The 12,055-nt window shown below is 41.3% G+C and overlaps 2 protein-coding genes across 6 annotated transcripts in view; one reads left to right on the top strand and one right to left on the bottom strand.

The window, feature by feature from the left end:
* The window catches only part of KMT2E (lysine methyltransferase 2E (inactive)), a 95,441-nt gene extending 88,000 nt beyond the window's left edge, over positions 1-7,441 (bottom strand). For all 5 annotated transcript variants that reach the window (XM_032873326.1, XM_032873325.1, XM_032873330.1 and 2 more), the window contains exon 1: positions 7,081-7,441. The gene's annotated coding sequence lies outside the window, so the exon portion shown is untranslated. The remainder of the gene's footprint in view (positions 1-7,080) is intronic.
* Positions 6,433-9,188, top strand: LOC116876841 (acyl transferase 8-like). Its single transcript, XM_032873223.1, has 3 exons — positions 6,433-6,680; positions 7,134-7,675; positions 7,890-9,188. The coding sequence occupies exons 1-3, from the start codon at positions 6,433-6,435 to the stop codon at positions 8,324-8,326; spliced, it is 1,227 nt and encodes a 408-aa protein (XP_032729114.1). The 3' UTR covers positions 8,327-9,188.
* Positions 9,189-12,055: the final 2,867 nt, after the last annotated feature.

Raw genomic sequence — 12,055 nt, 5'->3', positions numbered from 1 at the left:
TAGGAAAGTCTGACAGGGAGCAGAATATTTACACAACCTCAAAATACCTTCCCACAAATTACTTAATAATGGCAAAAAGAGAAACAGTAACTATACAATGGAGAAACTACACCACGCCTTAACCAAGCAATTAAAATGAACTACTGATAAGGGGCAAACAAATATTAAGTGCATCCAGATGATTAAACAAAACAAAAACCCCACATATTGCTTATCTAGTACTCCAGAAAAAAAGTCCAAAATCTGAATCTAATCATGAAGAAACCTTAGGTAAACCCAACTGAGGGACACTGCTTTAATGACTAGCCTGCCAATATCATGAAAGACTAAGAGACCTGAGAGCTAAACGCGATCTGTGATACTGAATTGGCAACCGAAAAAAAGTGCTAATAAAGGACATAACTGGGAACCAATGAAAATGGAATATGGACAACAATCTAGATGAAAAGTATTACATCAATGCTAAATTTCCTAAATTTAACCACTCTGCTTACTTAAGACACTTGATCTTAGGAAATGCATACTTAAGTATAAGATGGCATCATATATGCAATCTACTCTCAAATAGTTAAGAATTTCTTTTCACATCAACAGAGAAAATAATAAAGTAAATATGACAAAATGTTAAAAATGAGGGGATTTGAGTAAAGGGCTTAAGGGAAGTTTTGTACTACTCATGTAACTTCTGTAAGCCTGAAATTACTTAAAAATAAAAAAAACAAAAACAGAAAAAATCTTGGTGTTTTGGTAGTATTCCTCAGCATATGTGTATATAATTATATATAATATTTGTATTTTTTTTTAATTAAAAAAATGGAATCATCCATTTGACACTATTTAGTTTCAGAGGCCCTCCCAAGTACACATGAACATCCCGGGAAAAAAAGCAATTGTTTTATGATGAATTAAGTGTCCTTCTCTTGCTCTCCAACCAAGCAAACTCCCCCACACCAAAAATACCCATTCTACCACCATCTCCTTAACCAGTCACAGCTAATTAAAGGGATCAAGATGGAGAACAGTGGCTCACTGACACCTTGCCAATTCCTGTGAGGTCTAACTGTACTTTCTTCAAAAAAGTTCTCTAAGATTTCCCTACAGCTGGAGCTGATTTCTGTACCTTGCATCCAAACAAACTGTAAAACAGCAGGCTTTTGAGAAGTAGAAATAAAATAATCTTTTGTCTGTGCTTGAAAAATATGGTTTTGCTGGGGGCTTAATGGTAAGATGTAACAGGGCTGTATCAATTCAGCCAATTATGCAGCTTCATTTAAAGAGAAGCAGCAGAAAAGCAAATAATTCAAAAGGAACAATCTTACTTTCTCAAGAAGAGCTACTATGTATCAGACCAACCCCAGAACCCCATCAATTTATGGCTAATGAAGCAGTCTCAACCCTTCAATCAGTCACATAAGAATCTTCCCATCTTTTGCCGTATCATTAAAGAGAAAATGGGTTTTCAAATTCCTGAAACCTGTCTTTCTTCAAACAACATACAAAAACAAGAGGAATTTTTTTTCAGTTAGTCTGTAAGTAAAAATTATGTTATAAATACCTTTTGAAAACAAAAGTCAAGATAGAGTTAAACATTGAAAATTTTTCTGGTCTTAGGGGCGCTTGGCTGGCTAAGTGGGTTAAGACTGCCTTTGGCTCAGGTCATGTTCTCAGGGTCCTGGGATCCAGCCCTGCATGGGGCTCTCTGCTCAGCAGGGAGCCTGCTTCCCCCTCTCTCTCTCTGCTTGCTGCTCTACTTGTGATCTCTCTGTCAAATAAATAAAATTTAAAAAAAAAATTTCTGGTTGTAGATAAAATGTTAGCTAACCTAATTCTGTGAACTTGAAATTTAAGATTATTTTATGAATACCACAAACCAAAACTATCTCAATCCCACTGTTCCATTAGTTAACTTTATTGCCATAGGCTCAGACCTTATATGCTGTAACAAAGTTAGCTATAACACAGGTGTGATTACTCAATGTTCTCTCAATTATAAACTTCAGGACGAAGATGTTTATTCCTTCAGATTAACTCTAAGTTAAGCAAACATCTAAGAGTTGCTAGAAAATTATCTCTTCTCCAACTGTACAACTCAAATAAAGAAAGTTGCACAAATAATTTTCTCAGGTCCTGTCTTAATTAAACTCAGATTTCACACTTAGGACAACTTTAAAATGCAAAAATAAATATTTTAACTAGAAATAATGGACAAGTAATCGATTATTTACTCAATGAATTACTATATTATAGATTACTTATGTGTGGAAAGCCATAGTATCTTGTTTTGATGGCATCAAAACTCAACACAAAAAAATTGACTGAGCTGTTGCACTGAAAAGTCCAAGATCCCAAACAACTTAAATAATTCTTATAAATAATCAAATCAGATTTTCCAGTAAAGCTGGAAAATTCACCTAACAATACAAAAACAGCTTTTGTAAACTACCTAAAAATAGAATTTTATTTATGAGCTGTCTGTAGGGAAGAAAGAACTGATTTCATATTAAGGGAAAATATTTATCAAGTGAAATGTAAGGCCCAACTATTTTCTTGACTCTGACTTAAGTAAAAAAGCATCCTAGTAACTAATGGTTAATAAAAACTTCTTATATTCTTAAAGATACAAGTAACATCTAATTAAATTAGCGTTAGTCACCATCTGATTTTTAATGTAGCACTTAGCATGAGTGCTCACAATTAACAAAAAAAAATCTTTTGGTTAATTCCTACCTCAATTAATTTAATTGCAATAGCAAGATTTTTAGTTAAATACTGTTACTTCAAATTTGGTGTGCTAAAAAACTTCAAATTTGGTGTGCTAAAAAACTATTTTCAACCATAAATATTCCTCTTCCATATTAAATAAAATTTTAAGTAATACATATTATCCATTTAATATTTTAAAAAGGCTCTTCCCAACACTTGTACGTTACAAAAGACAGTCAAAAAGAGACAGTAAGCTACTCCAATTTTAAACTCAGCCTAAAAACTAACATTTATACAGGAACATCTAAAATAGTATCCTTGTTTTTTTGCCAGTCAACACAAAAGAAAAATTTTACCATAAAGTAAAAATAATTCTATAGCTAACATTAAAAATTCTCCCTGAATACAAGTATTAAACATTTATTCTAACATATCACAAGGAACAGTCCCTGATCACCCAGAATATTTGAGATGTGTCTGCTTAAATGAAAGCTTTAAATGCAACAAATAACTGAGCACCTACTCTCTACTGTGAATCAATCCTTTGGAAATGAAAGCTAATTATACATTATTAAAATATTTAAAAAAATAAACACAGCATCTTTTACAAAAATTCCACACTGATATTTCTTTAGCACCTTTTGACAGTTCTTCCAAGTCTTTTTCGTTTTCTCCATTTTAAACACTCAATGATAGCACACATTTAAGTCCCAGTACTAACTTCCAGAAAAGCGGATCTGTTAGGATTTATGTAACACACTTTAAAAAAAAAACCCTACAGGTGTAAGGCTTTGATGCGTGAAAATGGGTTCATTATTCTTAGAAATAAGAAACAAATTAAAGAAGTTAGACTTTCACTAACACCACTAAGGTGTGTGTTAAAAGGAAGACTTTCTCCTAAATTATTAAGTGGCTTTTATCCTCACTTCCTCATTTTAGATCCAAGAAGTCCTAGAGCTTACTGTGGTATACATGGTAAAAATTCTCTGGCTGGAAGCTGTAAGACAAGCCAAAATTGTGAGAGAGCTATCAGAGATCTAAAGAGTTGAAGGGAAATGGAGGAGCCCTGTAAAGGTTCTAAACTTAAATTGAGATCAAAGGGATCCTATAACGTACACTGACAACAAAAGGGAAGTACGATCAAAATATAGTCTCTAAAAATAAATTTGCTCTCCAATTACGTTATAATTTTCCACAAATCCACTTAAACAGATAAACACCTAATCCCTCAAAACTCAGCTACCCTAAGAACAAAAGACCATTCGACTAGTCTCCCCTCGAGCCTACCAGACCTACTGTATCAAAACTCACCGAGAAGAAAAAACCATGCCTAACCTTTTAATAAATTTGCCTCTACAATTCTAATTTAAAACAGTCAATGGGGTATACATTAACAAAAGCCAAACATTTATAACCATGTTATTTATAAATTAACCATTTAAAATGAAGTATAATATACTTCAAACATATATCAAAACAAGCAAAAAAAACCTAAGGCAATGGAGCAGCCCAGTATGAGGAAAGCTTAATAGCGTGAAGGCAGCTTTTCTCGTGATTTCTAACTTGGTTTTGTTTATCTGGCCAAGGAAGTCCAAATGCTCTGTGTCTAGACCTGATCAAGGTCACTATCAAGAAAAAACAATGGGTGTAGACAGTGTTCCCTCCCCTGGCTACATAAACCAAATTTCCCTAAGAGTATACTGATTTCCTACATTAAATAGTAAGTTAAAGTACCAACCTTCTGAACCACAGATCTTAACCAGTCTATAAAACAAACGCACAATCTTTATTTACACTGAAGTTACGACCTATACTTACATGATCACCCAGAGCATAATAAAACTGAGTATTGACCAGAAATCCCTACACAAACTCCTACTACCCACTAATATTTCATTTTACAATACATTTCAAAGATTCTAAGTAAGGTTATGAGCTCAGTCTTCCATGATGAAACTCTCTAAGCCAGTTATTTCTAAGATTATTTTGTAGAACAAAAAGTAAACTAGCTCATGTGTGAACTTCATGATTCTCTTGTTCCACTGTAAATATCAGAGCAGAATTTACAGTGGAATAAAAGAATCATTAAAGGGTGTATACTCCCCAACCTTTTTAAGAACTACTGGATTGAAAGGCACTCATCTTTCAGTTATTCCATATCAGACTGGTCATTAAACGCCATTAATGGCCCCAATGAAAACTCACTGCTAAGTTGAGGCCAAAAACATCAACCTCCCACTACAGAGGTGAATTTTAATCATTCCTACTTTTTCAAATACTGGTAAATGACACCATTTAATTTTCTGTCTCAATCTAGTAGATTCTGAAATTAGTTCTTGAAGCCACCCCCCCACCAATGCCCATTTACCAAAATAGGGATGTGGAACTTAGTCTGTTTTAATGACTTGAAGTAAAAGCCATACCATAATACAGGGTCTTGAATCCATTTTATTCTAAAGCCTTACTTTTCTACTTACATAATTACAATAGTATGCTCTAAAACAATTTTAAAAGGTAGCAAAGTGTGCAGCTGCACTTCGTGAAATATACAGATAACCTGGAAAATTCTTAAGGAATGCTAAAATACGTGAGAAAAATAGATGCAAAATAGAATAATGAGAAGAACAAGCATCTCCACACCCAGTGAAGTAACAGGTTTAGGCTTGTTTGTACAGCTCCCTAAAAATTAATCTGAAAGAGTACAAAAACCAAAATTCACAAAATTGGTCAAGAAGTGGATGGGAAACATTTCACTTTAAATTAAAACATGTAGTCCCACAAAATGTTACACTTACACACTTATTAAACATTTTAACTTACTTTAGCACAGAGAATAAAAAACACTTGCACTAAACCGAGCAAGAAACTATTCCTTGTCCCAAGTAATTTTTTTTTATGTTTAAGAGTACCTACCCTCACTACTTCAATTTCTAAGGCTACCTGAGTGTTTTAATTTTTTTTCGAAAGTGGTGTCATTTTATTTGCCTCTCAAGAAAAACCAATAAAATTAATCAACTAAAACACAGCACTGTAATTTGCAGTAAAATCAACACATTTTTGTAAACTATTTGGGGAAGAAAAGCAGCACAGTCTTTTCATGTAAACATAATAAGCCCGTAATATGCTGCAGACAAACGCACTGCATGGGGTGTGGAGGACCCGAGCTGATTAGATTACCACAACATCAGCCTGGGGCCGCCATTTTTAGAATCTGTAAAGGACAAAAGAGGGAAATTTCACTTTTTACTTCCCATCTCGGAAAATAAAGGGAAAAACGGGGCTATCTTCCAATTAGGTATTGATGTCTCCAGCCTAGAGTTGAATGCACCTCACTTAATTCTCTCCAAGGTCTCCAGAACTCCAACACCTTACGTTATTCACATCTCTAAAAGGAGGGGAAATAGGCACCAAAAAACCCAAACCAAACCAAAACAAAACCCGGGGTTTACTCCAAAGCGAACTCTAGCGATTTCTCTTTGACTTTAAATTGTATCATTCTTAAGAGTCTAGCAAGAACGGATCTATCTCTACGGAACCGGGGCCAATGGAAGAGAGCACTCCGGATTGTTTTTTCTCTCCCCCCTCCCCCGTTTAGCACAGTGAACCGTTTGTTTCTCTTCTCTATCTGCTGCCACAGTGTTTGTGCCAATCCCTTTGGTCAAAATAAGCTTTTCTGAAATGTGCCATATTGTGGATTCTAAGCCTGCGGTACAGTAAAGGACCGCGATAATGCAAGAGGAGTGGGGGAGGAGACTGAGAAGGCTGGGTACTGGGGTGACCACCTCAGGGGCGGGTTTACCCTCTCCGGGAGAGGATGAGGAGCTGTCTCGTTCCCCCACAAAAGGAGATAGAGACCCAGAATGTCCTCTTAACCCCCTTCGTATTTACCAGGTAATTGCACCAGAGAATACGAGGCAATTAATGGAAGAAGAAGAAAATGAGGCCTATACGGTTTTTCAGCACCTGAACAAGATGCGGTCGAGGAAAGGGAGACTGGCAGCTCCTGGGACCACTTCGACACAAACCCTACTAACAGTCACAAGCCTCCCTCCTCACCCAAGCGGCCTTAACCCGCTGCCAATGAGGAGTGCGCCCCCTCCCTAACTCCCACTCTCAAGGGGGTTTAACTGCCAGTTTCCCCTTTCCCCAACCCTAAAACCCGCCATAATGCTCCCTTTCTAGGGACAGGGAGGAGAAAGGATAAATTCTATTCAAACAAGCAGCGTCTTCCTCCAGCCCAGACACCTGAGAGTCAACGTCGACTCCCCTCACCCCCCTCCCAAAAGAATAAAAATGAGAAAGCCCCCTCCCCCTTGAAACACGCGTCCCTCCACCCCACAAACCCCAAGAACTCCCAAGGAGACGACAGGCACTGACCTGTGATGTTCACACACCAGACACCCGAACCCCGTTATCTGCTCGACCCCCAGGGAGTCTCTCCACACCTCCGCGAACAGACGACCCCCCGACAGCAGCCACTGCGGACACAGGACCCGGCTCCACACACCCCCTCCCCAAACAGCAGCGCGCAGCCTCTTCACCACCAATCAAAGAGTAGGGGAGGGGGCACCCAGACAGTCAACAGGAACGCAGAGGCGACGGCAAGGCTGCTCGGAGTGTCTATGCCCCCTCTGTTGCCGCTCCCGAACTCAGGCACGGTCTCCGACTCGGCCCCCTGCGCCCGCTCAGTGTCACTGCCTCTCGCTCTGGGAAAATGGCGGCGACGGCGGCGGCGGCCGCGGCGGCGGCGGCGGCGGCGGCCGCGGCGGCGGCGGCAAGTGCACGGGGCCCGCCCGCCCCGCTCCGCAGGGGCAGAGGGGGAGGGGACGAAGCTGCCCGCCGCCATTTTGCTTGTGGGCTGCCGCCCGCGGTTGCCTCTTCCAGAGAGGCTTGAAGATAGCCAACTGGAGGCAGAGATGTGGGCAGAACCTCCGTCTTTTTCACAACAGATGCATTCAACAATTCACAGAAGGTTTGGGAAGTTTCGGTATTTGGTGGGATTGGTTCTTTACCCCTTTTCCTTGAGCAGCCCTCAAGTCTGGATATCGGCGACGTTGGGCACGCCACTGCTGGGTGGAAGGATGAGGACTGTAGGCCCTGGGAACAACCCCCCCCTTCCTAAAGCGATGCACTTTCTCCCACTCCCCAAACCATCTCAGTCTCAGTCTTCCCCTCCCCCTCCCCAGTCTGGCCTCCAGCGCTGGGTGAACTCGGTTGGGGTGTCACTCGACGCCCACTAGGGGCTGTGGAGGCTCCAGTGCGCAGACTCCGGGCACCGGATAAAAGCGGAGCTGGGGCGTCCAGCGCCGTCTCGATGGAGGAGCGAGAAACGGAAGAGGTCGGGGGGAGAAGCAGCAGGAAAAGTACAGCCACCGTCAGCGCCGCTTTCCTGCCACCGTGTTTCGGGGTAAAAAGCTGCCGTTGCCGTCGGTGCAGTTGCCGTCGCTGCCTCCTACTTCTTTTGGCCCAGGGGAAGGATTGTCCCCGCCGGCGGGACAGTGTGCGGGGTGGGGAGCGGGAGTTCCTTTATGTGGTGGTGATTAAACGAGGGAGGGACAGAGAGACGGTTATCTCGAACAAAAAAAGGGGAAGCCAAAGAATAAAACAAGGGTTTCCCCACTAAAATAACACGTTGATTCTTGTTCTTGTTTTCGGGGTCTTTCCCCCGAAATGGCGGTTTCCGTCTTCTCGCTCCACAGACACCGGGAGCGCTTGGTAAGCGAAGTGGGGAGAGGCAGAGGCGGTCCGTGCAGCCAATCAGTGCCTGATGGGTTCTGTCGGGCGCGTCGTGATTGGCTAGCGATGACCTCATGCTGCAGCAGCGGGTGGGGCCAGAGCCGTCGGGGGAGGCTGTTGCAAAGGCAGAGAGGGAGAAGTGACGATGGTGATCGTTGCTGCCGCGGCTGATATGGAACCCAAGCAGTGGCGAAGAGAATCTCAAGGCTCTTCCCTGAGCATTTTCTCCTGTCCCTGCGCGAGGTGAGGGCCCCGGCTCGGCCTCTGCGAAACTTTGGGGCGCTGGCGCGGACGAGGAGACGAAATTCCTCCCATGACTTTTGTAACTGCGTCAGGGCAAGATGGCGCTGGGTCTCCTTGGGGCGCGGGGGGAGAGGCACGTCCACCGCCGCCGCAGCGCATGTGACCGGGCTGCATTCCTGTGGGGTTTGGCTCCGACCCAGGCTGGGGCGGGGGAGGGGAAAGGGCTTGGGCGGAGGAGACTGTGGTGCGGTCGGCGTTGGCGGCCTGAAGAGGAAGAGATGACTGTTTGAGAGCGATTCCCCTCCCCCATATAGCTTACAGTTGCGCCTGCGGGGGGAAAGCCTCTGGAGGGACACTCCTTACGGGGTGACGGCTGTTGGTGGTGGAGGTTTGGTGCCCTATTTTCTTACCTACCTTTCTCCTTGCAAAGTTCTTACGTAAGGTGACAGGTTTCTAGTGTTGGAGTCGCAGTCATCTGCGAGTCCCTGAGGGCCGCTGGAGTGAGTAAAAAAGAGAGACTAGCTGGGCCACAACGTCAAGAAGTTATCAGTAATTTTTTGAGAAAGCGTTAGGTTTCTCAGATCCCAGAGGAAAAATATTTCCTGTATTTGGAATCAAGTGTAAAAGGTGTAAGTAACACCCAGGAACACTTAAAATTTCCTAAAAGTTACCATTTGAATTTTGAGGATCATTTTCGGGCTTTCTGTTCCTTCCTGTGTACTTCTCATATCCTCCTTATCTGTATGTTCTAAAAGAATGTGTCATTTTAGTGGATACGCTTTTCGAATTTAGGAGTGATTAGTAACAACAGAATAAAAGCTGCTACTGTTATAATCTACATGAAATAAGGATGTTTTCAAACTTTTGTCTTTCTGCCCTCTTATGTATGGTTTTTAAAAATAAAAGATGAAATCACTTTTGGTAAATGTTACTCATTAAGATTCCTGCACCATTATGAAGCCTACCTCTTTAAACCACTTCTGTAGGAAGTGTGGAACTTTAGTTACAGTTTTTGAAACCTTGTTAGTTGAAGGTCTTTAGTTCAAAAGTTATTAAGTAGCCTATATTGGTAGGTTCAGTAAGAAATACTAGTTTTGTTTTTGGTTATTCCCAGTTGGACAGACAAGCATAGTAGCCATTTAACTAAACTGGTGAAAATTGAAAAAGCTTCTCCCCTCTGGTGGTGTTGAGAGTAGGGAGTTACATACAACAAAGATACTTGCACCGAATCCTGGCTTGCTTTTTGACAGGACACATCTTGTGCTAGGAGGAAATGTTCGCTAGACCTGAAAAGATGGGTTTAACTCAGGTCAAGGTTATGTTATTTCTCATAGTGTTAGTTGTAGACTTGGTAGTGTGAAAACAAGATTTTGTTTATACTTAAACCCTTGCTAGTTTTTGTGGCTTTTTCAGTGAAGTAACAGTATGAATAAACTGAAAAGCCTGTAATTAAAGTGTAAATATTAAGTAGTACGAAGATTTTAGAGTTCAGAGGTTTTTGTGTTCATCCTTTGTGAATAGAAAATGGGCACTGCATTTAAGAACTCTTGAATAACTTTGAGGATTTGTCATGTATAAATTGTGTCTCCCTAAACTGTCATAGCAGCTTTTATTTTGGCTCAGGAAAAAGGGAACAAATACGAAGTTGAGTTTTTGGTTCGTTTTGTTTTGTTTTTTAAAAGATTTTATTTATTTCACTGACAGATTACAAGTAGGCAGAGAGGCAGGCAGGGAGAGGAGGAAGTAGGCTCCCTGCTGAGCAGACAGCCCGATGCGGGGCTCCATCTATCCCAGGACCCTGGGATCATGACCTGAGCCGAAGGCAGAGACTTTAACCCACTGAGCCACACAGGTAGCCCTGAAGTCAGGTTTTTAAGGTAATTTTCAGTCCTCCTAGCTTCACTCTCCCTTAATAAGGAAGAGAGGCCATTTTTCAAGCGAATAGAAACATCCTTGTTTTTTTCTTTTTATAAGATTTTACCTTTTTTTTTTTGACAGAGGGAGATCACAAGTGGGGGGGGGGGGGGGGGGGAGCAGCCTCCCTGCTGAGCAGAGAGCCAGATGTGGGGCTGGATCCCAGGACCCTGAGATCATGACCCGAGCAAAAGGCAGAGGCTCAACCCTCTGAGCCACCCAGGCGCCCCATGTTTTTGTCTTTTTCATCAGTATGTCTACATTATTCCCAATTGCCACATCTTGAGCTCTAGATTTTCTTTTGCCACGTTCCTATGGTGTTTTAAATACTATTTGGAATTATTTCTTTGACTACCTCCTTGTGTTATATGTTCTCTCTGGGCAGTTTCATTTGTGTTTATGACTCCATAAAGCCTAAATTTTTATCTCAAGCTGTAAATGCAGTGTTAAGGTATACAAGGGGGGTGCCCACAGTCTTCCTAAACTACCGAAAAAACACTGAGCTTGGTACTAGATTCCAAATAACTTTGTTCACCCATTCCCTCAAAATATTTTTCCTTCCCATTCTCTTTAATTATTTGAGTAAACCATAGCCCAGCCTTCTTACATTTTGATTCAAATTATCATCTGTTATATAATTGGAAGTTTTGTAACTGGCATTAGGTGGCGGACATCCCCTAGTTGATAAAATACACCTGGAGTGCTGTTTCATACGTTTGTGTCTTTGTCTATTCCACCCAAAGTACTTCCCACTCCTGGGTAACTTGAGACTTTGCCTCCTGAAACTTCATATTTTAGCTCCCAAGTCATATGACCCGTTCTTTAAATAGTGATGCGGCCCAATGCTTGACACTTGTTTGGCTTTCAGGTATACCCGTGTGTGGGGGGGGGGTATTTTTTTTTTTAAGATAACACTCTACTAATAAACTGTAGTGCAAAATGTAAAACCTAGCTTTCGCACTTGACCAAAAGCACACTTGAGTACCAGGGTTTGATGAGGAAAGGAAGGATTAGGAGACTCATAGGCAAGGTTTCCTTACCTTTGACTTAGGTAAAAGGGGGACGGCGCTGCTGGTGGGATATTTCTGACTGCAGAAAGATGGGAAGAAAAAAACTGGCCGTATTTTTCAACATCGTCTTTCTCAAATCTAGAGGACATTTTAACTTCAGTATATAAACACCAGTTGTTATTTGGGTTTTTAATTCCTTGATGTGTTTGGGCCTTATTGAAGTATTTAGTACTGCTTGCTCTGATAGCAGAGGACCCCCTTGAGTTTAGTTTTTATCATTTTTCTTGCTGTCATTTATAAGTGTCCATGTGACAGCCTCTGGTACCTACATGGGTTTTATGTATCATGAGATTGGCATTCCAATAATAGGGCTTATTAAAATTGCATGTTAAATGAAGTTCCTCAGTAAGAATTCTAAGAGTCAGATTTGAGCTTTATAAACATTGGTG

The sequence above is a fragment of the Lontra canadensis genome, unplaced genomic scaffold (assembly GCF_010015895.1).
Source record: "Lontra canadensis isolate GAN:19392208 unplaced genomic scaffold, GSC_riverotter_1.0 scaffold48, whole genome shotgun sequence".
In the NCBI taxonomy this organism is placed as follows: domain Eukaryota; kingdom Metazoa; phylum Chordata; class Mammalia; order Carnivora; family Mustelidae; genus Lontra; species Lontra canadensis.
This window is presented reverse-complemented; position numbering and strand designations above follow the sequence as displayed.

Coding starts and splice junctions, on each gene's coding strand:
- LOC116876841 (XM_032873223.1), top strand. CDS start 6,433: ATGCAAGAGGAGTGGGGGAGGAGACTGAGAAGGCTGGGTACTGGGGTG. Junction 6,681..7,133: donor CAGCACCTGAACAAGATGCG/GTCGAGGAAAGG, acceptor CTCGACCCCCAG/GGAGTCTCTCCACACCTCCG. Junction 7,676..7,889: donor CATTCAACAATTCACAGAAG/GTTTGGGAAGTT, acceptor CCCCCTCCCCAG/TCTGGCCTCCAGCGCTGGGT.